This window comes from Chiloscyllium plagiosum, chromosome 9 (genome assembly GCF_004010195.1).
Source record: "Chiloscyllium plagiosum isolate BGI_BamShark_2017 chromosome 9, ASM401019v2, whole genome shotgun sequence".
Taxonomy (NCBI): domain Eukaryota; kingdom Metazoa; phylum Chordata; class Chondrichthyes; order Orectolobiformes; family Hemiscylliidae; genus Chiloscyllium; species Chiloscyllium plagiosum.
This window is the reverse complement of record NC_057718.1, coordinates 4506837-4532556: the sequence shown is the minus strand read 5'-3', so window position 1 is coordinate 4532556 and position 25720 is coordinate 4506837. Positions and strand designations below refer to the sequence as shown.

At 44.2% G+C, this 25720-nt stretch overlaps 2 protein-coding genes across 4 annotated transcripts in view; both read left to right on the top strand.

Moving 5' to 3' along the window:
- The window catches only part of LOC122552571 (interferon-inducible GTPase 5-like), a 21493-nt gene extending 13791 nt beyond the window's left edge, over positions 1–7702 (top strand). The window contains exons 2-4 of one of the 3 annotated variants that reach the window (XM_043695276.1): positions 221–295; positions 2525–4898; positions 6033–7702. In XM_043695276.1, coding sequence (XP_043551211.1) covers positions 4791–4898; positions 6033–7235 — 1311 coding nt within the window. In that variant the 5' untranslated portion in view covers positions 221–295; positions 2525–4790 and the 3' untranslated portion in view covers positions 7236–7702. The other 2 variants (XR_006312421.1, XM_043695277.1) reach the window with 2 other exon arrangements.
- A 1854-nt stretch (positions 7703–9556) lies between these two features.
- On the top strand, positions 9557–20397 carry LOC122553156 (CD276 antigen homolog). The gene is made up of 7 exons (XM_043696744.1): positions 9557–9566; positions 11153–11251; positions 12671–13024; positions 16058–16342; positions 17791–18075; positions 18724–18852; positions 20195–20397. The coding sequence occupies exons 1-7, from the start codon at positions 9557–9559 to the stop codon at positions 20221–20223; spliced, it is 1191 nt and encodes a 396-aa protein (XP_043552679.1). The 3' UTR covers positions 20224–20397.
- Positions 20398–25720: the final 5323 nt, after the last annotated feature.

The following is a 25720-nucleotide window of genomic DNA, read 5'->3' as shown; positions in this document are numbered from 1 at the left end:
CATTAAGTGTATAAGTCCTGCTAAGATTTGCTTTCCCAAAATGCAGCACCTCGCATTTATCTGAATTAAACTCCATCTGCCACTCCTCAGCCCATTGGCCCATCTGGTCCAGATCCTGTTGTAATCTGAGGTAACCCTCTTCGCTGTCCACTACACCTCCAATTTTAGTGTCATCTGCAAACTTACTAACTGTACCTCTTATGTACCTTTAAATCTTCAGAGATATTCTGTCAACAGATTTTGGGACAGCTTGAGTTCACTGGTCTCTCCTGAGCCAATTCTGGTTTCCCTGAAGGTAAGTACCAGGACCGGAGGGTGGGGGGGGTATGTCGGGAGGTAAGTTGTTCGGGGAATGATTGTCTGTATTGTTTCATTCCCAGCCAGAACTTTCAGTCTCCGCATTCAATCCTCAATCTTGTTACATTGAGACTTTCTGAAAGAATATCGGGTATAGAGAGGTACGTTTATGATGTGAGGCCAGTTTACAGCAGCTAAAGGATCTATAACTAACCCCAGGGACACCCTTTCCCTCCCCGTGTTCAGGTCAATGCTTGAGGAATTGTGCCAAAGTGATTCTGAAGGTCCTGAGGTTCAGCTGGCGCTATGTTCAATGAGCTGGGGATCTCTAGAACAAAGAACAGTACAGCACAGGAACTGGCCCTACAGTCCACAAAGTTGTTCCGAACATGATGCCAAACTAAACTAATCCCTTCTGCCTGGTCTTAGTCCATATCCCTCCATTCCTTACATATTCATGTGCTTGTCTAACAGCCCCTGAATTGCCCCTAGTGTATTCACCTCCACCACCAGCCCTGACTGTGCATTCCAGACTCCTAACTGTCTCTGTAAGTAAACATTTGTCCCTCATGTCTCCTTTGAACTTTCTCAGGAAGACCAGAGAGGAATAAGACACGGAGATAGATAAAGACAGAGAGAATGAAGCAGAGACAGGAAAACAAGGCAGGAAAGACAGAAGAAAAGACACAGAAAAAGATGTTAGCAAGAAGATAGAGTGACAGGGAGAAGAATGAGAAGTCGGAGAAATCCCGGAACAGACACTGAGAAACGCATGCCTCCCAGTTTTAATAATCCCTTACTGATTAAAAATGTCTATCTCGGCCTTCAATGTATTTAATGACTCAGCTTCAATATTCCTCTGTGGTACAGAATTCCCCCAAGTACACTACCGTCAGCAAACACAAAAATATTCCTCTCCATTTCTGTCTAAAACAGGCAACTTCTAATTCTGAGTCCTGAACTCGCTCACAGGGGGGAAAAGAACACACCAACCCTATCAAATCTCCAGAGAATCTTTTATGTTTCAATAAGGTCACCCTCCAATTTTCTAAACTTCATTGAGTATGGACCTGACATACTCAACCCTTCCTCATAAAACAGGCTCTCCATTTCAGAGATCAATTTAGAAAATCTTCTCTACACTGCCTCCTATGCCAATATATCTTCCCTTCAATAAGGGGACCTGTTCACAGTATTTCAGATGTGATCTGACACATGCTTTGCATTATTTTAGCAGCATCTCTCTATGTTAATACTCCATTCCTTTTGAAACAGTCTATTTCCCCTCTCTATTACCCACTTAACTTCTATGTCAGCTTTTTTTAATTCATGCATAAGGATAAATCCCTCTCTGCCACAACTTTCTGCAGCTTTTTATAAAAGGGTATAAGAATGAGGAACCAGAGTAGGCTCGAGCTTGCTCTGCCAAATGATATGAGCACAGCTGACCTCATTGTAGCCTCAACTCCACTTTCCTACCTGCAATCCATAACCCTTTGACCCACTACTCATTCAAGATCTGTCTTTCCTATTTAAACTTACTCAATGTGCCAGCATCCATCTGTGCAGCAGCGAATTCCACAGATTCATGATCCTTTGCGAAAAGTAATTTCTTCTCATCTGTTTTAAATCTGCAACCCCTTACCTTAACACCATGACCTTTCATTCTAGATTGCCCATGAAGATACATCCTGTAAGTATCTTCTATCTCAATCTCCTTTAGCATCTTATATCCATCAATTAGATCTCTGCTCAGCATTCTTAACTCTGAACAGTGTAGCCCTAAACTGCTTGATCTTCCATCAGAAGGCAAACCCCTGGAATCAACTCAGTGAATATCCTCTGAACTTCCTCCAGTAAAACTACATCCCTCCACAAAGAAGGGAACCAAAAATTACATGCAATACTCCAGGTGCTGTCTCTCTAATGCTTTGTACAGTTGCAGCAATACTTCCCTACTCTTTTCCTTGAGCAATAAATGCCAACATTTCATTTGCCTTCCCTATTACCTGCTGTTTCCTGCACACCGCTTTTCTGTCATTCATACAAAAGGACACTGAGACCTCTCTGCACTGAAGCACTCTGATATCTCTCTCCATTTTGAAAATAAGTTGCTTTTCCATTCTGCCAAACAAATTAGACAACCTCATCTTTATCCACGTTAAACTTCAGCTGCCAAATTTTGGTCCATTCATTTATTAATATCTTCTATCTTCTTTGTAACTAGGTGTCACATGGACCACCAACCACTGGTTGGTGGGTGGTGGGGAGTGGATAAGTGTCGTTTTACCAGTGACTGCTACAAGGCTTGATTTATACCAGCATTGCAGGAGTTTCCCTCCCACTCCAGGGTGGTACACCCAATGGTCTTCCCATAGTTTTGATCCCGGCTGATACGAATACTAAACAAGTCAGATCTCCAAATGAAAACTGGCTGGAACGTTTTTGCAGTTAATTACTGTGCTGGTTAGTCGTTGCAATATATTCAGATGAGATTAACAACAGAACAGAAATATTTCACACACAAGAAGAAATGCAAGAAAAATAAAGCCACATAGAAGGAGGGAGGAATCAGACCAAAAGATCTTAAAGCAAACATCCAAATGGAGTTTCATCCTTTACCCTAACACTATCTGTTCATGAGACACAGAGACACATTCCTATCTCAGCACACCATATCTGCTCAACTGACTCTTTCCAGTTTCTTTCTCCTCAAGAGTGGACATATTTCTGCAATTCTTTCCCAAGATCAGGAGAATAAACCATTTATTAATCTGTTGGTGTAAACATTTCCACCTCTAACAACTTGTAGTTTTCGATTAAAGCTCTCCTGACCTGGAATCTCCACAGACTGGAATCAACATCTGCTGGGTTGACTGATGCCCTGAAATGAGCTGAATTACTTTGTTGGCCTGCTCAGATTGAATTTATTCTCCTACAAACTGAACTCTGGGTCGTTTCAACCTTCTGTTCTGTAAAGATCACAACATCTTATTTTAGTTTAGTATTGATTATGAGTTGAATTGGGACAAGGATTCTTGTCCAGTTAAGGACCGAGGAAGGTGTTGCTATCCCTTGAGAAAGCTACTTAGTGAAACTCATTACAAGCTGTGTTTCCAGTGTTTCTTTGACAGCAGTGCTAGAAGATTGTGTTAGGTGTTAGATGTTAGAGTTCCAGATGTATAATGTGAGATCTGACCAGCAACAAGCCGCTGATTAGTTTGTCCAGCCATGACCAATTTTGGATGCCAGAGGTCATCTACCTAATGCCAACTCTGTGCTTCCTTCCTGGGTAGTTGATGAGTTGGGAGGCTGCGGTGAATGTTTCTGTGGGAAGCCCTCTGACAAGGAGGTTTCTCTCTCCCTCTCTGGTAAAACCAGAAGCTGAACGTTGGAAGTCATTGTGAGCTCTTGCTATTATGTTACCATGTGGAACAGTCACTCCGTGTGCCCTGTGAAAATATGAAGGAAGCTGAGGAAAGGATCAGCGAACTGAAGGATTTGGGAAACAAATGGACCACCCACTGTTTGGGAAAAGATCCATGTTGTTCAGCGTGGAGGGGACCGATAGAGAACCTTTGTTTTTTGGATGTGTAATGTGAGGCCCATTCTCTCCCAGTTGTTGGTGAATGTGTTGACAATAGTTTGTAGGCTGGCCTTGCGAGTTTGCTCACACGTGGGCAGTGTTAGTGTACTGCAGCTCAATGACAGAGGCTCGGCTCTTCCTGGATCTGGCCTGGAGGTGTCCAAAGTTGAACAATTTCCTGCTCACTCTGCAGAACAACTTTATTTTTTCCTACATTATACTGTTTGCCAACATTTTGTCCACTTATAGTATGTATCAATATCTCTCTGTAAAAGGTGAGTATCCCTCCCACAACCTGCCTTTCCAGTTGTTTTGTTGCCAAATTTGGCTGCAGTCCATTCACTTCATTCCTCCCTGTCATTGATATACAATGTAAACGGTTGCAGTCCCAGCGCAGATCCCTGTGGAATCTTGCAGAAACACCTGTCTGTTCCCTTCATGATTGAATCTGCTATGACACAGCCTTCCCACACTTTCTCCTCCTTCCCCGCAATTGTCACTTTATCATCATCAAGAGATAGGAGCACAGGTCATTTCTCCACTTTGATAGAAGCTTCCAGCTGTGGGAGTTTGAGTTTCTATTGAGGGCAGAGAAGTTGTTATAAATAAATAAATTAAAAGATTAGCTAAGTTAAAGGTGGAAAAAAGATCAAGTTCAGGGAGACTGCAAGCAAAACACTTGAATAGGTCTTCAGCAGAACTGGTTTTGTGCTTCTTCCTGGATTTTGGAAGTTGTTAGAATTGAGAGTAGAGTCTGAATTTTCGGAACTTGGCTGAGGTAACATCAATCTTTTCAAAAGGACTTCAGAGAAACTCCAGTGGATTGAGCTTAGCCTTTGCTGTGGAGTAGAAATGTCTTGAAAGAAATGCTAAAGATGCATTCAGGAGCATTGACCCTGGTAAGAAAATGTCATGGTGCATTTGTGGAAGAGACCTCTTAAACAAGATTTTTCTGAATTGTTCTAGCACCTTTTTCCAGGATTTAGAAGCAGAGCAGAGACAATGGAGCAACAAGGTAAAATTGACTTCAGGGATCTGAATGTGGGAGAAGGAGGCAATGAGATTGTTGGGGAGGAGGGTGGGATTGAAACTTGGAATGAGCTGCTTGTTCAGGGGCACACTGGGTCATCCCTTCCACTGCACTGGTAAATGGTACATGAAATAAAATGATTCGGGCCAATGAAGGCCTTTCAGCCCATTAAATGTCTATCATTTTACAGCTCAATCATAATGATTCCAAACAGACAGTATAGATCCCATAACTAGTTCTGGTTCGGATTTATTTGAGTGATTGTGTGCAGTCTGTCATGGACCAGGTGATACCCCCTCAGAACATTTCAAGTAAGCAGCCCAGACCCTAACTTTGATCATTGTTTTAAGCAGGTGTAATGCGGATATTCCAGGAGGGTTGCAGTTGGTCAAACCACATAATTTTAAACAAAACAGAACTTAATTACAAGATTACTGAATGAAACACAAACAAAAGTGAACAGAATACAGAATAACTTAACCGATCTGAAAACCAAACAGATTATCCCAACTTAATGATGCTGTTCCCAATACTTGCAAAAATCCCCATAAACACCTCTTGGCTCAAAAGGTAAAATCAAACACAGGGTCTTTACAGGAGAGAAGTCAGGGAGAGAGATGGTCAGAGTGGACCTACTTCTTTGGGGTCCAGCAGCTTTTTTCAACTCTACTCTGCTAAAACCAAACCAAACTAGAGAGAAGCAGAGCTAGGAGAACTGGCCACTCTCCTTTCATTGTACTAGTGTTTTTTTTTAACGTGAAAGTCTTTTGCCTGAGGCAGTATCTGTTAGCTGTCATCAAACTGGCCCGAAAACCCATCCAAGCCTGCATCTGTTTCCTTTAAGACCTCCTGAAAAAAAAAGCCAAGGACACCATAAATAAGCTTGTTAAAGGGGCAGCACGGTCACAAGTTCAACTGAACCCAATGCTTTTGACCCACCTTAGACTTGTCTTAGACTTCATTATCAAACATTTTGTTTTATTTTTAGCAGCTTCTCTATCCTTTAGTCGATGCTGTAAAATGACAGATATATGATGGGCTAAATGGCCTGCTTTTCTTCTCAGTATTAGATGGTATCAATAATTTATAATGTGGACACAACATTGCTTTTACTTTCAGGTATCGATGGCTGATATTGGATCCTTTGCAAGGTATAATTCAACAGATGTTGAACATCTGATAAACATATATCATCATGGTGGATTGTCAGCTCTTCAATCAAAGATAGAGAAAATATCCAACACATTTAAAAATGTGAAGATTAATATTGCAGTGATGGGTGCATCGGGTGTAGGGAAATCCACTTTAGTCAATGCACTGAGAGGCGTGGATAACAATGATGAAGATGCAGCTCCCATTGATATTGTAGAAAGCACAATGGAGCCCAAATGCTACACACATCCCACTGTACCCAATGTGATATACTGGGACACCCCTGGAGTCGGCTCACTCAAGGTTAAAGTTAACATGTTCCTCAAAGGTATCAGGTTTGCAGATTTTGACTTTGGTTTGCTTGTTAGTGATCACCGCTTCAGAGAAGAAGATGAAATCCTGGTCAAAGTGATGAAGAAGGCAGGTAAACCACTCTTCTTTGTGCGCTCGAAGATCGACCAGTCTCTCTGGTCTGAGAGAAAGAAACCTGGTTACAGCGAAGAGCAAGTATTTCAGAAAATCAGGGATTATTGTTCCAGCTCATTGGCCCAAATGGGTATGAAAGACGAACGTGTCTTTCTCATATCATGTGAACATCTGGATAAGTATGAATTCCCTGAATTGCGCAGTGCAGTGGATGCTATCCTACCAGAAACAAAGAGGAATGTGTTTTTGTTCTCTCTACCAAACAGATCCATAGATGTTATCAAAAAGAAACAAAAAGGCCTGAAGATATTCATCCATGGGGTTGTTGCAGCCTCTGCAGGCTGTGGTGCCATTCCAATTCCAGGGCTATCCCTAGCCTGTGACCTAGCCCTGATTACCTCAGCACTGCTGTTCATGCATAACGTTCTGGGTCTGAATACCTCCGCGATTAAAAAGCTGGCTAAGTCCTTGGGAAAATCTGTGAGTGAGCTGCGAGCTAACACCAATGACACATGGATTTTTGAAGAGATTAATCCAAACCTGGTGAAGATGTTGCTCATGCGGAATACCACCATGTTGCTTCTAACAGCAGCCGAACCAGTCCTGGACTTTGTCCCAGTCTTTGGCACAATCTTTGGGGTAACCTCATCTGCTTATGTAACCTACACTGTCCTGACTCAGGCACTGCAAGACATGGTGAACGCTGCAAAAACAGTCCTAATGAATGCCCATGACCTTGCTTAAATCATCAGCACCTGATGAGGGAAAACAGGAATACACAAGACTACAGCTTGTTGCAAATATATTGCAGCTAATCTTCATGCTCAGTCCCCGCTCCTCATCATCCTAAGTTTACGTTCCTCATCATCCCAAGTGCTTGCTCCTCAGAAATGGAGACACAGAATACTGCAAAGATTATGGACCCTGACAACATTTCACCAGTAGTACTGAAGACTTGTTTAATGTTATCCATATTTTGGTTAACAGATGGCAAGTGGCATTTGCTTCACACAAGCCAAGCAATGAAACAATCTAACCAGTATCTCTTGACATTCAATGACATTATCATTACTGAATCGCCCACTATCAATGTCTTGGAAGTTGGCATTGACCAGAAAAGGAACTGTTTTGTCAAATAAACACAGTGGCTACAAGAGCAGGTCAGAGACTGGGAATACTGTGGCAAGTAACTCCCCTCCTGACTCCCCGAAGTCTGTCCACCATCTATAAGGCACAAGTCAGGAGTGTGATGGAATACTTCCCACTTGCCCTGGATGGGGCAGCTCCAATAACACTGAAGAAACTTGACACCATCCAGGACAAAGCAGCCCACTTGATTGGCACCAAATCCACAACCATCCCCCCTCCATCACGGGTGCTCAGTAGCAGGAGTGTGTACTATCTACAAGATACACCAAAGAAATTTGTCTTGATCTTTTAGACAGCACCTTCCAAACCCATAATCACTTCCATCTAGAAGGTTAAGGGCAGCAGATACATAGGAACACCATCCCCCCGCAAGTTCCCCTCCAACCCACTCACCGTCGTTAATTGGAAATATATCACCCTTCTTTCTCTTTCGCTGGATCAAAATCTTGGAATTCCCTCCCTAATGACATTGGGGGTCTACCTATAGTGGCTGGACTGCAGCATTTCAAGAAGGCAACTCACCACCATCTTCTCAAGTGGCAGCTAGGGACAGGCAATAAATGCTGGATCCAGCTAGTGACACCCATGTCTCATGAGTGAACATGAAACGAATCATTGTGTTAAATTGGTACTCACTGTTCTGGGTCTTTGTTATTCCTTGCTCTTAGCCTCTGTCATGTACTGTCATTGATGTCTTGATATTACAGACTGATGTAACAGTCCTGCATTAATTCTGTCTCGATGTGCTAACTACAGGTTGTTGTGCTATAATGCATGTTTCGTTAACATGGATTCGCTCTAACATGATTGATGAATTGGGATTGCTGTTTCCAAAGTGCAAACTTTTAAAGCGTGTATTGGTTATAATGCAATTCTGGCCCCATTAGTTTAAATGGTGCTGCTATTACACAATTTTCTTATAACAGGATCATATGAATAGAACTACCACGTCATATCAGAATTGACTGTACTTTAATTGGCTGTGGTCCATTTAAAATAGAAAGCCAATACAGCTTGAGGTTCTCAAACTCCACCCCAGTATCTGTGGAATTCAAACAGAGGGGAAGCTACTGTGGATAGTTAATTTAGCAGAAATATTTTAATGGATTTTATATTCTTCAACAGTGCATTCTTTTCTGGTATCAATTTTTAAGATATGTTTTATGCATAAAAGACATGAGCAATAGTTTCCTCACAGTCTGTGCATGCAGAATATATGTATTTGCTGGACTGCCTGGTTTACTGCTGCATGGTCATTCTCTATAATCCTCCATACAGACCCATATATATTCACATCCTCATTCACAATGTCAAGTTGTACCAGAGCTCCTGCTTTTTCAGCTTTTGCAATAACCCTCCTGCTTCTTCTGTTAAGAGTGTAATGTGGTAATGTGGTGTAAGGTTGAACCAATATTAAAGTTCAAACACAACAAACCAACAGCTGCTCTCTGTTCTCTTCAATCACCTTTACCAGATCACTCTGTCAATGAGTCAGAGTGAAAGAGAAACTTATTGACCTACAGCTAATGACTCTCCAGTGGAATGAAATTACTGGAGATGGTTTTCCAAGTAAATCGTCCAAAGGAACATAGAAACTAGGAAGAAGAGTAAGCCATTCAGCCCTCCAAACCTGCTACATCATTCAATATGATCACCACGGATCATCCAACTCAGTTTCCTGTTCCCACTTTCTCCCTCATACCTTTTGATACCATTAACGCTAAGAACTATATATATAACTGTATATAATTCAATGTTTTGCCCTCTGCAGCTTTTTGTGGTTGTGAATTCCTTTCACCACTCTCTGGATAAAGCCATTTCTCCTAAATGGCCTAACCTATATCCTTAGTGACCCCGGTTCTGGCCTGTGGGTGGATGAAGGTGGGTGAGAGAGGCTCGGTCTGATTAGTCTTACTATGGCCTCAGGTGAGTAGAGGGTTGCTTCCCGCACTGACCTCCGTTATACACCTTCTGATCCCAGCTGATTGGAATACTGGATAAGTAAGATCCCACAGTGAAACCAACTTGATAGACCATAAGTTTCCTTTGTCCTTTACTGTAGAGGTCATTCGCAACCTATTCACAAGAGGCTGCTAGTGTACATTTAACACAAGAGCACAAAAGTCTCTTACATAAAAGTATACCAGGAATAATCTTACGCTGGATGAGAACGAATGGAACAATCTGGTTGCAAGGAAGGAAGATCCAATACTTCTACATGAGCAATAGCGTTGCAGAAACTCAAACCCCAGGGAAGGATGACCCCAATCTTCATCCTAGAGGTCTTTGTTCAATTGGCACAGCTGTGATCTGTTCCCTTTTTGGAAATTTCTGTTCCTCATCTGTTGCTATTTTTTGCAGATTAACATTTCTCCCCACAATGTTTAAAAAAAGCTACTAACTCAGCTCACTATTATTCAGGGCATGGGTTCCTTCAGCTTACACTGTCAGCCTTTTCCTCTCTGATGCCCCACAGCCCTCTGCTTTTGGAGTTTTCTTCTAAGCAACTGAGTTTTCTTCTTCAACCCAGTCCAGCTCTGAGGAATATGGACAGGATGATGGCTCAGTGGTTAGCACTGTTGCCTCACGTCACCAGGGACATGGATTCAATTCCACCCTCAGGCAACTGTCTGGGTGGAGTTTGCATATTCTCCCAGTGTCTGCATGGGTTTCCTCCGGGTGCTCTGGTTTCCTCCCACAGTCCAAAGATGTCTAGGTTAGGTGGACTGGCCATGCTAATTTGCCCATAGTGTCTAGGGATGTCTAAGTTAGATTGGTTAACTATGGGAAATGGTGGGATCATATTCAGAAGGTTAGTGTGAACTTGATGGGCCATAAGACTGTTGCTAATTGTTGGGGAAAAACCCATCTGGTTCACTCATGCCCATTTTTAAAGAAGGAAAAATGCCACCCTTACCTGGTTCGGCCTATATGTGACTCCAGACCCACAGCAATGTGGTTGACTGTTAACAATTAAGGATGGGCATAAATGCTGGCCTGGCCAGCGATGCCAACATCTTGTGAATGAATTTTTTAAAAATCCCCAAAGAATCCCCTGTTCTGACCTTACGATGGAGGGAAGGTCATTGATGAAGCAGGTGAAGATGGTTGGGTGAGAGTCAGACACTGTTTAACTGGTTCTATATATTCCAGCAATTGGCAGCTTGGATGTTGTGACTATGGGATGTTGATTGGTCAGGCACACTCTGCTTCTTCTGCTGTACATACTGTGCCCACCTTGTCTTCCCCCACCCCTGTGCCCACTCAGCTGCACTGAGGGTGCCAGTTGTATTGAGCCATATTTTCTGACATCACACAGTACAAACAATTGCCCCATGACATCAGCACATTGTTATGCTGGTGCAGCCAGTGCTTACACTGTGTAAACACACAATCCCCTTGGATGCTAACATGGATTTCCAAGTAACAGTCCCGCATTGGGTTCATGGGCTTTCCACAGGCTGTGGGTCAGAGTGCTCAGGTTTACACAAACTGACGTGTTTCCTATGCAGCAGGCTCCTGGCACCACCTGGACAGGGAAATGAATCATCTCATCTTCCTATTTATCAGTCTGATCACCCTGTCACATCATACTGTTGGCTCGAATACTGGTGAGAAAATGTCAGTGTGAGGGTGTGTGTGAGGGTGCATCACCATGTGTGTGGGTGTGTAACTGTATGAGAGTTTGTGTCACTGTGTGAGTCACAGTGTGTGTGTGAGGGTTTGTCGCTGTGTGTGAGAGTGTCTGTGTCACTGTGTGTGAGGGTCTGTGTTACCATGTGTGTCACTCTATATGTGTGTATGAGGGTTTCTGTCACTGTGTGTTTGTGTGTGTGAGAGTCTGTGTCACTGTGTGTTAGTATGCGTGTGAATGCAGGTGTGTCACTGTCTGTATGTGGGTGTATCACTGTGTGTATGTTAGGGTTTGTGTTAACATGTGTGCCACTGTACATGTGTTTGTGTGAGGGTTTGTGTCACTGTGTGAGGTTGGGTCACTCTTTATATGTCACCACGTGTGTGAGAAACACATGCACACCTGTAGATGTGAGCAAGTGTGTACATGATTGTAAGGGCGTGACTGTGTGATAGTGTGTGGGTGTGACTGTCAGTGTTTGACAGTGTGTAAGGGTGTGACAGTGTGGGAGTGTGGAATGGGATGTGTGATATTGTGTGAGTGTGATTATGCGACAGTGTGTAAAGGTGTGACAGAGTGTGTGGGTGTGCATGTGGCTGGGATTTTTCGAGGTCAATAAATGACCACACGAGGGCGTGATGCTGGGGAGCTGGAAGGGTGTGTGGGAGGGTCTTCCTGGTCACTGGGACAGTCCACCTGAATGGGCACTTTGCTCAGGAACACTGGCCGTGGTGGTAAGGACCACCATTGCAGGACCGTGAGACAGTAAGAAATAGCTGCAGGAGAGTTCCATCAAGTCTGCTCTGTCATTCATTCAGTTTACAGCTGATTTCAGAGAGAGGGAACCATGTTAAAGAGAGAATAGAGTCACATTAAATAGAGAGCGTAGGGTCTGTGTCAGAGAATGAGAACGGAGACTGTGTTAGAGAGAAAGTGAAGCCTATATTAGAGAGAGAAAGTTGGGACTGTGTTAGAGACAGAGAGAGAGATGGGACTGTGTTAGAGAGAAAGGGGACTGTTTTAGAGAGAGAGGGTGGACAGTGAATGAGAGAGAGAGAGCCGGTCTCTGTTAGTAGAGAGAGGGTAGCACCTGTGTCAGACAGAGAGGGTGGGGACTGTGTCAGAGAGATAGAGAGAGAGTGTGTGTGTGGGGTCCATGTTAGAGAGAGAGAAAGTGGGGTCTGCATTTGACAGAAACAGAGTCGGGGCAGTATTAGAGATGGATTGGGGCCGGTATTTGACAGGAATGGTGTGAGGTCAGTTGTTATATTAGGCTTTAGCCTAGCTTTAATGTATTGTTGAATGTTGCTGCTCTCCCAGTCAGGACATCGTGTAGCTGCTGTTTGCCTGTTCACTCGCTCCTATCTCCTGCTCTGACAGTAAGGCCTGTTTGCAGTTCCAGGGTTGTTCCTTGTCGGATGTGACAGTGACAGATTTATACTCCAGGCTGGAGATGATCTTATCATTCCCTGTTACTTTTACTCACAAAACGAGCCCCAACTCATCACCGTCCAATGGGAGAAACTGGGAGCTGGCAGATTGGTTCAACGTTACCAGATCAACAAGACCTTCTTTGACCAACTGGATCCAGACTATCGAAACCGAGCGCAGATGTTTGAGAAAGAGATTGCAGAAGGCAATGTCTCCCTGAGGTTAGATAATGTGCGTCTGTCTGATGCAGGGACATACCGACTCAATGTCAATGCTACCTCAGGAGCTGGTCACAAGGATATCACTATCCAGGTGGGAGGTAAGAGCAAGGCCTTCAACTAAACCCCAGTCCCACAGACCGCCAGAATGGCAATGTCCATAATATCATTTCAATCTCATTGATGTGACTGGGAACAATGCAGATTAACAGATCACTGACGAAGAATCCCAGGGCCAGATTGTTAGATTTTTACTCATATTATTCATTCATGGTCAGAATAATGACAGTGTTTGTTGGGGACAGTGTAGAAGGACCCTTACTCTGTATCTAACCCCACACTGTCCCTGCCCTGGGAGTTTTTGGTGGGGACAGTGTAGAAGGAGCTTTACTCTGTATCAAACCCCGTGCTGTCCCTGTCATAGAGCCATAGAGATATACAGCATGGAAATAGACCCTTCAGTCCAACTCATCCATGCTGACCAGATATCCTATATAAAACCTGATGAAGGGTTTTGGCCCAATTGACCTTCCTGCTCCTCAGATGCTGTCTAACCTGCTGTGTTTTTCCAGCTTCACATTTATGGACTCTGTTTCCAGCATCTGCAGTCCTTACTGTCTCCAATCTCCTTAAATCTAGTCCCATTTGCCAGCATTTGGCCCATATCCCTCTAAACCCTTCCTATTCATATACCTGTCTTGAACTCCCCAACCCTGGGGCAAAGACCTCGTCTATTTACCCTACCTATGCCCCTCATGATTTTATAAACTTCTATAAGGTCATCCCTCAGCCTCCGACGCTCCAGCGAAAACAGTCCCATCCTATTCAGCCCCAGTCTGAAAACAAGCCTCCACCACCATCTTGTCTTCTAGCCTCAAACCAGTTCTTTATCCAAATGGCTAGTTCTCCCTGTATTCCATGTGGACTTGCTAACCAGTCTGACATGAGGAACCTTATTAAACGTCTTACTGAAGTCCATATAGATCACATCCACCGCTCTGCCCTCTTCAATCCTCTTCAATACTGCTTCAAAAAACTCAATCAAGTTTGTGAGACATGATTTCCCATGCACAAAGCCATGTTGACTATCCCTAATCAGTCCTTGCCTATCCAAATACATGTACATCCTGTCCCTCAGGATTCCCTCTAACAACTTGTCCATCACCGATGTCAGGCTCACCGGTCTATAGTTCCCACCTTTTCCTTACCACCTTTCTTAAACAGTGGCACCATGTTAGCCAACCTCCAGTCTTCCAACACTTTGTGTGTGGCTATTGATGATCCAAATATCTCAGCAAGAGGCTGAACAATCATTTTCCTAGCTTCCCACAGAGTTCTAGGGTACGCCTGATCAGGTTCTGAGGACTTATTCACCTTTATGCATTTTAAGACGTCCAGCATCTCCTCGTTGGTAATATGGGCTTTACTCAAATGATGCTATTTATTTCCCCACGTTCTCTATCTTCCATATCCTTCACCACAGTAAATATTGATGCAAAGTACTCACTTAGTATCTCCTCCATTTCCTTCGGTTCCACACATAGACTGCCTTGTTGCTCTTTAAGGGGCCCTATTCTCTCCTGAGTTACTCTTTTGTCTTTAATGTATTTATAGAATCCCTTTGGATTCTCCTTAATACTATTTGCCAAAGCTACCTCATGTCTCCTTTTTTGTTCTCCTGATTTCCCTCTTAAGTATACCTCTACTTATACACTTCTGAGGATTCACTCGATCTCTGTCACCTGGCATATGTTTCCTTCTTTTTCTTGACCAAGCCCTCAGTTTCTCTAGTCATCCAGCATTCCCTACACCTACTAGCCTTGCCTTTCATTCTAACAGGAACATACAGTCTCTGGACTCTTGTAATCTCAATTTTGAAGGCTTACCATTTTTCAGCCAGCTCTTTACCTGTGAACGTTCACCCACAATCAACTTTTGAAATTTCTTGCCTAATACCATCAAAGTTGGCCTTCCTCCAATTTAGAACTTTAACTTTTGGATCCTGTCTATTGTTTGTCATCACTATTTTAAGACTAATAGAATTCTGGTCACAAGCCCCATAATGATCCCCCACAGACACCTCAGTCACCTGCCCCTGCCTTATTTCCCAAGAGTAGGTCAAGTTTTGCACTTTCTCCAGTAGGTGCATCCACATACTGAATTAGAAAATGTTGTTGTGCACACTTAACACGTTCCTCTCCATCCAAGCCCTGCCTAGGAGAGTTTGATGGGGGGACAGTTTAGACGTAGCTTTACTCTGTCTCTAACCCCGTGCTATCCCTATCCTGGAGTGTTTGATGGGGACAGTAGAGGAGGCTTTCCTCTGTATCTAAGCCCCATGCTGTCTCTGTCCTGGAGTGTTTGATGGGGGCAGTAGAGGGAGCTTTCCTCTGTATCTAACCCCATGCTGTCCCTATCCTGGAGTGTTTGATGGGGACAGTAGAGGGGGCTTTCCTCTGTATCTAACCCTATGCTGTCCCTGTCCTGGAGTGTTTGATGGGGACAGTAGAGGGAGCTTTCCTCTGTATCTAACCCTATGCTGTCCCTGTCCAGGAGTGTTTGATGGGGACAGTGTAGAGGTAGCTTTCCTCTGTATCTAACCCCATGCTATCCCTATCCTGGAGTGTTTGATGGGGACAGTAAAGTGAGCTTTCCTCTGTATCTAACCCCATACTGTCCCTGTCCTGGGAGTGTTTGATGGGGACAGTAGAGAGAGAGCTTTACTCTGTATCTAACCCCATACTGTCCCTGTCCTGGGAATGTTTGATGGGGACAATGTAGAGGGAGCTTTACTCTGTATCTAACCCCACACTGTCCCTGTCCTGGAGGTGTTTGATGGGGATAATGTAGAGGGAGCTTTACTCTGTATCTAACCCCACACTGTCCCTGTCCTGGGAGTGTTTGATGGGGACAGTAGAGGGAGCTTTCCTCTGTATCTCTAACCCCATGCTGTCCTTGTCCTGAGAGTTTAAGGAGCAATGATTGATTCTCCCTCGGTAAAATGAATTATCCTAGTTTAGTCTTGGCGAAAAGAAATAGACACAGTATATTTTTAATAGTTCAGACACTGTTTCTTTGTTTAATCTTGAAGGAATGATTGTTAACAGAATGAATTTATTTTCTGTCTCCTGGAGCCATTGGCCGTTCTCCCAGATTTTACTCATTTGTCACAAAGAAGAACGACTCAGTGTTGGTTTGTGAGTCCACAGGCTGGTATCCTGTACCGAATGTGACCTGGCAAAACCCCGCGTGGCGGAACATCACCAAATCTTCCCAGACCCATGAGACAGACAGCAGAAATGGCACAGTCCGGGTACGTAGTGCCATGACCTTCCCCACTGGCTCCAAAGGCAGTTACACCTGCACAATCTGGAACCCACTACTGTACCAGGGCATCTCTTCCACTTATACACTGCCTGGTGAGTACCGTACAACACAACAGGAACTGCATTACTGTAGAAACGTTCACCTCCCCCTCTGGATGTGCCCAAGTGAAATCAGTCTGAAGTGTGTCGGAAATGCAACAGCCCCCAATCACATCTTGAAATGTATCTTAACAGCCCCTTGGGGGAGGGGAGGGTTGCAGGGGGTTGGCTTGGATTGAACATCTCATTGGTAAGACAGGACGGCCAATAATGCTGCCTTCCCTTGGCCATTCCCACCTTTATAGTGGCTGCTGAATACACCTTTGAATGGAAAAATTTAAGGCATTGGGAGAAAGATATCCAAGATGGAGGTCTTCCTCAGCCACGCCCCATCTCCTCCACTCACCATCTCTCTCTTATTTAGGCGGCAAGACCCTTTCTTTCCAAACCACGTCCCTAGTTCTTGACTCACCCACACTGGGAAAATATCTTCTCAGTATGCACCTTGTCCAGTCCGTTCAGGAACTTACATGTTTCAATGAGGTCACCACTCATTCTTCACCACTCCAATGGATACAGGTCCACCATTTTTTACAACATAACCCCTGCCATCCCAGGAAGCAATCTCATGACCTTCCTATGAGCTGTGTCTTGTGCAATTTAGGACCCTGCAGACATGGTCCCAGCAATCTGTTGTTAAAATCCCATAACATATTCCATTCCCCCCCCCCCCCCCCCCCTCAACAATCAACAAGATACTCTTGTATTATTAAAACTGACCTGAGCTTCTACACAATTGTAGTTAACCTTGATCTTGTCTCTAAGGCCATTGAGACCCAATTGGAATGAGGATCTGGCACTTTGCAGTGCATCCTGGGTAGAGAGAAAAGGGAGGAGGGTCAGGTTGGGGGCAAAGGAAGGAACGGTGCTGATGACTGGGAGACAAGAAAGGACTAGAATTAAACCCACCCCAAGGTGTGTTTATTTATTAATTGGATGAGAGTGTTACAGATGAAGCCAGCATTTATTGTCCATCCCAGAGGACAGCTAAGCGTCATCCACATTGCTGTGGGGCTGGAGTCATGTATAGGCCAGACCATGTAAGGATGGCAGTTTACTTCCCCAAACGGCATTAGTGAACCAGATGAGTCTTTTTCAACAATGGATTCATGGTCATCATTAAACTCTTCATTCCAGATTTGTATTTAATTCAAATTCTACCATCTGCTGTGGTGGGATTTGAACTTGGGTCCCTGGAACATTACTTGGGTCTTTGGATTCACAGTCCAGCGATAATACCTTGAGGCCATCTTCTCCCCTAAAAGGTTGACCATCTGTGTGGGGCTGCAGCCCAGTGTCAGGAGAGCAGGTGTAGTGCCCAGGATGTTCTGGTGGGAGGTTGCTGTCCTATTCTCCAGGATGTGACCCTGTCCCATTTTACTCAGCAAAGGGCAGCCTCAAAGCGGTGTCTCTAAAGATATCCTGTGTTTCTCTCCTGTCAGCTATAGGCTATGGTCCGTACATCCAATCGTGGGTAACAGGAGGTGGGCGCTCGGTGCTGACCTGCCAGTCCTCGGGCTGGTACCCCACTCCGGAGGTCAGCTGGCACAATGACCTGGGTGACACCATGACACGGTTCCTGCTCACTGAGCTGACCAACAGCACTGATGGGAGTGTGTCTGTGAAGAGCTCACTCAAACTGAAGGCTGGGCTGAGTGGGAACTACACCTGCACCATCTGGAACCCAGTGTTGGAACAAGGATTGTTTCACCGTTTCACTGTCCTGAGTGAGTACACCCACAGGCTTTCACTGTGTGTTATAGTTGGTGCGTGTTATAGTTGGTACGTGTTATAGTTGGTGCGTGTTGAATTTGGCATGTCTTATAGTTGACTTGTGTTAAAGTTGGGACAGTATCCCTTTAAGAGGTGAGTCATGTAAATCTCCTCTGGTCAATCTTTAGCCAGGTCTGTGAGCTTGCTCAGACTGGTTTGAGTGTGTGTCGAATGTGTAGATACAGAATCAAATCTCTCTGTTTGGTTGCAGACAGCAATGACTTTGTGTGTTCTTGAGTCCTAACTGGAGCCTAGTAACTGCTCAGTGCAGAATAGTTTTCACTAGGCCATTTACAACTGCTCCCTGTATGTGGCCTCAACAGGTCACAACCTTTCCAAAATCAACTCTCGCCACGCCTAAAGGTGCCCAAGGAGCTCCCCTGGTGTGAGGCCAGTCTGGGACTGACGGTGTTACCCAGCTCGGAGTCTCAGTGTGGGCCTGGGCTGCTCACTGTGTGTGAGCGTGTCCCAAGCCTATCCCAGATACTGAATATCCACAGGAATCTATCTATTCCTTCGACGAGTCTGCTCTTGGTCTCTGAGGGTGAGTGAATTTTCCTCGTGGGCGAAATCTCTTTTCTGGAATCTTGTTTCTTTTCCAGCGTCCCGGTATAAAGAGATCCGGTCACACTGGTACGCAGCCGGTGCCATTGTTTCCACTGCCGTCCTGGTCGTGGCAGCGGTGATCAAAGCAAAGACCTTCATCAGGCAGATAAAGAAGGACAGGAAAGGTACAGTCAACTGTGTCAGCTCATCCCACACACACACACTCTTTCTCACATACAGACAGGCGCACACGCACTCTCACACACACTGATGCACACACTCTCATACACTGACACTGACTCTTACTCACATACCCACACAATCTCGCACAGTCACCGACATTCTCACTCACTCACTTTCTCACACATACACTCATACATACTCTCACACACTCTTTTACAGGCTCACTCTCACACACACTTGCACACAGAATCTCTTACACACGCACACAAGCAACACACACACTCTTACAGTCTCTCTTTCTCACACACACACATTTGCACACAACCTTCCACACATACACATACACATGCATTAGTCTTGGTAGTCAATGTTATTGAGATGTTACAAATCCTGGAAGTTGTTATACAGTGGGTAGTGTCCCTGCCTCTGAACTGGAAGCTACAAGTTCAAGTCCCATTCCAGGTTTGCTGATGAAAGAAGATGTGTCATAGTGTGGTCAAACAGGCTGAGGAGCAACTTGTAAACCCTCCAAGGGCAGGAGCTGAGAGCAGGAGAGATTCCTGCTCAGCCACTTGCTGGGCAGAAAGCTGGGCCCTCTCCCACTGCTCAGGCTACAACACCCTGTAACAGTGCCACAGCAACCTGGGAGGGGCAGGGCTTGCCCAGTTGGTTGGATGGCTGGCTCTATGGATCAGATTGGCACTAACAGCATGAGCTTCAATGGTGTTCTGGATGGGGGCATGGATCTTTCTCCTTACCCCATCGATGGTGGAGATCCTGGTGCTGAGTGGGGGACAGCTCAGGAAGAAATGCTGGAACTACAAAGGGCAGAGAGAAAGAAACATGGACAGCCCCTGAGAAAAAGAGAATTGTGAGAATGCTAGCGAGCGAGACAAAGAGTCAGTATGAGAGAGAGAGAGACTGTACAGTATTCTGATGAAAAGTCTTTGACCAAAAACGTTAACTCTATTTCTCTCACCACAGACACTACCAGACCCACTGTGGTCTACTTTACTTGAAATATTAAAAAGAAAGTAAGAAGGATGGGATGGACAGACAGACGGACAGATAGATTAATACACAGATAGGAAATCAGACAGATAGCTGGATAGAAAGATAGATAAGCAGATGGATAGACCAATGAACTGACAACAGATAAATAGATAGGTGGATTGTAATTGGGAACAATTGTAAGAGACACTGGAGAAAGACGGTGTGAGTGAGCAAATAAGAGTGAGGGAGATAGAGAGTGTAATCGAGTTAGGAAACAGCTAACGTCCCAAATCAATGTACTGCTGTAGTTTGCGTGTTGCTCAGGGTAACCATCAGTTCTGCTGTTTGTAGCTCACACTGCCTATTCACCAGCTGAGTGAGGAGGCGGAGAAATGAAGGAAATTCGAGAACATTCCAGAACATGGTGTGACCAGTCAGAGAGATTCAGGCAGTCTCACCCTGGACCTCCCGAACAAGAAACCAGCAGCAATGGCTGATTGTAATAGAGAGAATATTACACTTTAACAGAATAAATATCTATTGTTTATCGTGAATCACAGCTGTGTGTTTAATTATTGTACTCAGTGGATTAGCAAAGCTTTCGCCATTGACTCCCTGGGTTTAAGGGGCCATTAGGGAGGGGAAATGTGGGATATAGATAAAGTAGTGTTACTTCTGCAATCATAATTACTTATGCAAGGTAAATGAACTCACACCAGTGTATAATTGTTTCAGTCAAGAGCTGAGTTAACAAGAATGAAAACTATGTGAAGGAAATATATAATTGTTATGGTAGATGTTACAGACAAATAGATAAGGTGCTGTGAGGGGAGGGGGTTAAGCTAGATATACCTGCACAAACAGTAGTTATAAGCATCTATTTCCTGCTTCTGCAAAAACAAGAACAAACCACAATCAAGAAATCATGAGGTTATAAGATCATAACAAGTAAGGGAAACAGATGATAGTGAGGGAGGATATACCTAACAATGGACCACAGCAGGATGTGGTCAAATGGCCTTGTGAGGCCAGAAATAAGCATTTTGTCACAGACAAGGCCGGATAAGGCAAGAAATAAACAAGAGTAATGGGCACCGGTCATAAAGAAGTGGGAGATGTAAACAGGGGAGGAGAGAAGAGAAACAAATTACATAAATATTGTGTACTAGTTGAATTCAGTGTGTGTGTGTGTCTGACTGCCTTTGTACACAGTAGACACCACACCTCTCTTGCAAGAGCGAAATAAATGACAATACTGATTCAGATCTTGTCTTGGACTGAAATTATTGAAGTGTGTGAGATTCGTTTCTCACAGAAATAAATCCTGGTTCAGCAGGAGATGCCCACATCCTGTGAAAGAGGTCTTATACAGTCAGAGTCCAGCCAGGCTCCCTCTTGCTAATGCAGAGGATGAGAAGCATTGGGAGGGTTTGAGAGTGAGGTCAGTGGAAGCCCATAGGGACGAGATGAAACACTGACAGATCACCTCTTAATTTTCTCTGTTCCAAGGAGGATAAGCTTAATTGCTCTAATCTTTCATTGTGTCTAAAATCCCTCATTCCAGGTGTCATTGTAGTAAATCTCTTTTGAACTCTCTCCAGGGCTTTGACATCCTTCCTTACACAAGGTGTGACCAATGATTTGGAGAGGTGTAGCATTACTTGCTTACTGTTATATTCTTTGCCTCTAATTATAAACCCAAGGATCCTACAAACCTTCTTAACAATTGTTTCAACTTGCCTTGTCACCTTCAGAGAATCATGCACATGAATCTGCTCCTGTACCCCCCCCCCCCCATCTCCATTGAACCTGAATTGTCTCTCTGTGTCTCTCCAGCCAAAATGCATTCCCGCCCATTTCTCTGCATTGAAGTTGATCTGCCAGGTGCCCACCCATTGGGCCAAATTGTCAACATCTCTGTGAAGTCACTTGGCAACATCCTCACAATACACTCTCCTCCTTCGCTTAGGATCAGCTGCAAATTGTGAGGCTTTGTTCTCAACAAACCTGTCTCCAATGTGAAAAATGCACATCAATATTGACCCTCTGTTTCCTACCTTTTAGCCAACTTCTATTCCATGCTGCCAAGGACCCATCAATTCCAAACGTGTCTAATCTGCTAAACAACCTGCCATATAGCATCGTACCAAAAGCTTTCTGAAAATTCAAATATGCAATATTGATAACAGTACCCTTGTCCACTGTATCACCTCATCAAAGAACGCAATGAAATCTGTCAGACATGACCTGCCCTTGACAAATCCACGTTGACTGTCCAGTATTAACTTATTTTTCTCTAAGTGTATATTACAACCGCCATCAGTTTTCCTGCTATTGATGTCAAGCTGACAGCTCTGTAGTTTCCTGAATTAACTTTTGCTTTCTAAACAACAGTGTCACATTTGCAATCTTCCAGTCCTCTGGGACTAATCCTGCGTTCAAGGAGGCATGGAAAATTTCCGTCAATACCTCTGCAGTTTATTCCTTGCCTATCTCCGCAATCTAGGATGTGTCCCATCTGAGTCCGTTCCACCAACATCTGTACCTAGAGTGCTATCACCTCATCTTTATCTATCACAATACTGCTCAGTTGCTCAACACCCACATTTTTAACTGGGCCATTATCAACAGCTTCTAATTTGGTAAAGACAGGAGCAAAATATTCATTTAGAACATGAGTGAAAATTACTGGAAAAGCTCAGCAGGTCTGGCAGCATGTGTGGACAGAAATCGGAGATAACGTTTCAGGTCCAGGTGACCCTTCCTCAGAACTGATGGTAGCTTGGGAAAAGATGGTTTCTATTCAGAAGCTAGAGTAAGGGGAGGGGGTGAGGAGTAAATGATAGGTGGAGATAGAGCCCAAAGAGAGAGAAGAATAGTTGGACAAAGGAGTGGATAACAGTCACCCTGGGTGGCTGCTAAAGGGGTTACTGGATCTGAAACATTAACTCTGATTTCTCTCCACAGAGGCTGTCAGACCTGCTGAGCTTTTCCAGCAATTTATTTTTGTTTTTGATTACCAGCAACCACAGTGCTTTCAAATTTTTTATTCATTAAGTGCCTCTGTCAAATCCTTTGCTTCAGTGGGCAGCTTACCCTCATTGTTCCTTGTAGGTCCCACTCAATCCTTCACAAATCTTGAAGGACGTTTAACTATCTGTTTGAGCACAGCCTGCTATCCTTTCCTCATGCTTTCTCTTAGCATTCCTTATTCCAGCTGCAACCTCTCGTCTGCATTTGAGATACTCTTCTTGATTTCTGTCACTAATATTATTCCATTTTGTCCACCTTTTCTTTCTTATTTTCCCATCAATATCCTTAGTCATTACCTTTGGATTCCCCATGGGATGTACCTAGCTTGCAACCCTTTTGATATTCTATTCTTCATCCATTATTTTATCCACCAAAATGTGTTTCCAATCAACACGCTCCAGTTCCATTTTCAGACCCCTGAAATCTGCCCTTTCCCAGTTTGGCATCTTAATCTTTGACTGATTTTTATCCTTTTCCAACTTGATATTGAACCTTCTTTTATTACGACTGCTATTTCCCAAATGCTCCCCCCCCGAGACGTTCTCCACTCGGCCTGCCTCATTTCCTCAGACCAGACCCAGCTCAGATCCCTCCCTGGTAGGACCGGAAAGTTCACCTACACACATTGCAGAGATTTCTCCCCATTTGTACCCCCACACTCTACCCTTTCCCCCAGTCCGTCTGAGGGTAATTGACATCACCAACTATCACAATCCTACCTGTCCTGCGGGATTCCATAATTTGCCAACAAATGTTTTCTACTTCCTCCCCATTATTTGGAACTCTATAATAAAGACTTAACAAGATCCTGCTCCTTTCCTGTTTCTCACCTCCTACCAAGTAGATACTAATTCAGAAACTGTATCTCACTCAAGGGTAATGATACTCTATTTGACTGAGCCCACTACACCTCCTCAGCTTTTGCCCACCCTGTATAACCAGGGATGTTAAGTTTCTAGGAGAAAGTGAGGACTGCAGATGCTGGAGATCAGAGCTGAAAATGTATTGCTGGAAAAGTGCAGCAGGTCAGGCAGCATCCAGGGAACAGGAGAATCGACGTTTCGGGCATAAGCCCTTCTTCAGGAATGAGGAAAGTGTGTCCAGCAGGCTAAGATAAAAGGTAGGGAGGAGGTACTTGGGGGAGGGGCGTTGGAAATGCGATAGGTGGAAGGATGTTAAGGTGAGGGTGATAGGCCGGAGTGGGGGTGGGGGCGGAGAGGTCAGGAAGAAGATTGCAGGTTAGGAAGGTGGTGCTGAGTTCGAGGGGTGGGACTGAGACCCAAATTTATAGATGGCACTGAAATAGGTTGGACAGTAAATTGCAATGAAGGATTAAGAAATTTTCAAATGGATGTAGTTAGGTTTGGGTGAATGGACCAGCATTTGGCAGGTGATGTTTAATGTGGATAAGTGGGAGGCTGCTGACCAGAAAGAAAACTTTTCTCTATCATTAACCCTGCTTCTCTCTTTCTTGCCCATTGGAAGACAATCATTTCTTTGTTCACTATCAACACTCCTGTCTTCCCTCACATCCTTTTCCTCATTTCCCATCCTCTCTCTTTTGCCCTCTCTGGCACTTCCAAAATCAAGCCCATTAGTCAAATCACCTCCCTGCCTTAATCTATCCATGTGTTACACTCTATAACATAATCCAATATTTTCCACAATTACCTTTGATGTGGCATATTATTAAGTACATTCTGGAAATGTAAAGACTCTCCATTCACTTTACCTTCCCCTTCATCCACAGAACATATTACTTTTACCAAACTCCAATGGATGGGTTAAACAGTTCTGAACGAGGGTCACTGGGTCTGACATGTTTACTCTGCCTCTCTCTCCTCCAGACCTGCTGCCAGACCTGCTGAGTTTCTCCAGCAATTTTTGTTTTTGTTTCTGATTTCCAGCATCTGCAGTTCTTTGGATTTTTATGTTGGGTTAAACATGATCTCCCTTCTACGGAACCTTGACTCTGCCTGATTGCTTTGAATTTCTCTGTGCATGACCATCACATTTTTAATAATGGCTTTTAATAACATCTTCCCCATGGCAGATGTTGAGCAAACCTATGTGTTGTTTTAAGTTTTAACAATATTCAGAGGAGCCTCAGCAACTGAGGATTCAATAAGCTGCTCTCTCTGTGAGACTGTGGTTGTGATCAATTTGGGGCATGGTTCTGGTCACAGTGTGAGTCCCACATCCTGAAGGCTGTTACCAGCTTCAGTCTTACATGTTTCATCAACAGCAATGACATTGTCAGTAACCTGCAGTATTTCATTAAATCAACCCTTATGGCCACTTTGACTGTCACGTTCACCTGGTCTCTGCTTCCCTCTATTGTCTGGAACCCTGTATTCAGTGTGAAATTGTGAACCACAAAAGCAGACAGATGGGGTTTCATTGCTGAGATGCTCTGGTATGTGTAAGCAGAGGCTGAATGTGCCATGGGAACCCGTCAGAGATTCCAATACAAAGACTCTGGGGGTGCCCCATAGGCTTCAGCTGGCAATGGGCAGTTCTACTGCTCCAGTGAGCTCTCAGAACAAGTCAATGACTGACAGTTAGAGCTGGGGACTACAGACAGTGCGGAATTACTTGCCTGGATAGTTGTCCAGGAAACATCCAACAGAAGAAAACTTGGTATAGCTCCTGGATAAGAACACAGTTGAAGTCCACAATCACTGCCACGGACCCCTCGATGGCTTGGTAACCTCCTGATTGCACAATAAATAGAATTCCTCACCCTGCCCAATCTTCCCCCCCCCCCACCCACACAAACTAACTGCACTCCTCTCTTAAATCTCAATCACCTAAATCCACCCGACTCTATTCGCCTGTCACCCC

Bases quoted from the DNA above. Each gene is read 5' to 3' on its own strand.
- LOC122553156 (XM_043696744.1), top strand. The intron at 13,025-16,057 runs GTAAGAGCAAGG...TGTCTCCTGGAG, and splicing joins TATCACTATCCAGGTGGGAG to CCATTGGCCGTTCTCCCAGA. The intron at 18,076-18,723 runs GTGAGTACACCC...TTTCTTTTCCAG, and splicing joins TCACCGTTTCACTGTCCTGA to CGTCCCGGTATAAAGAGATC.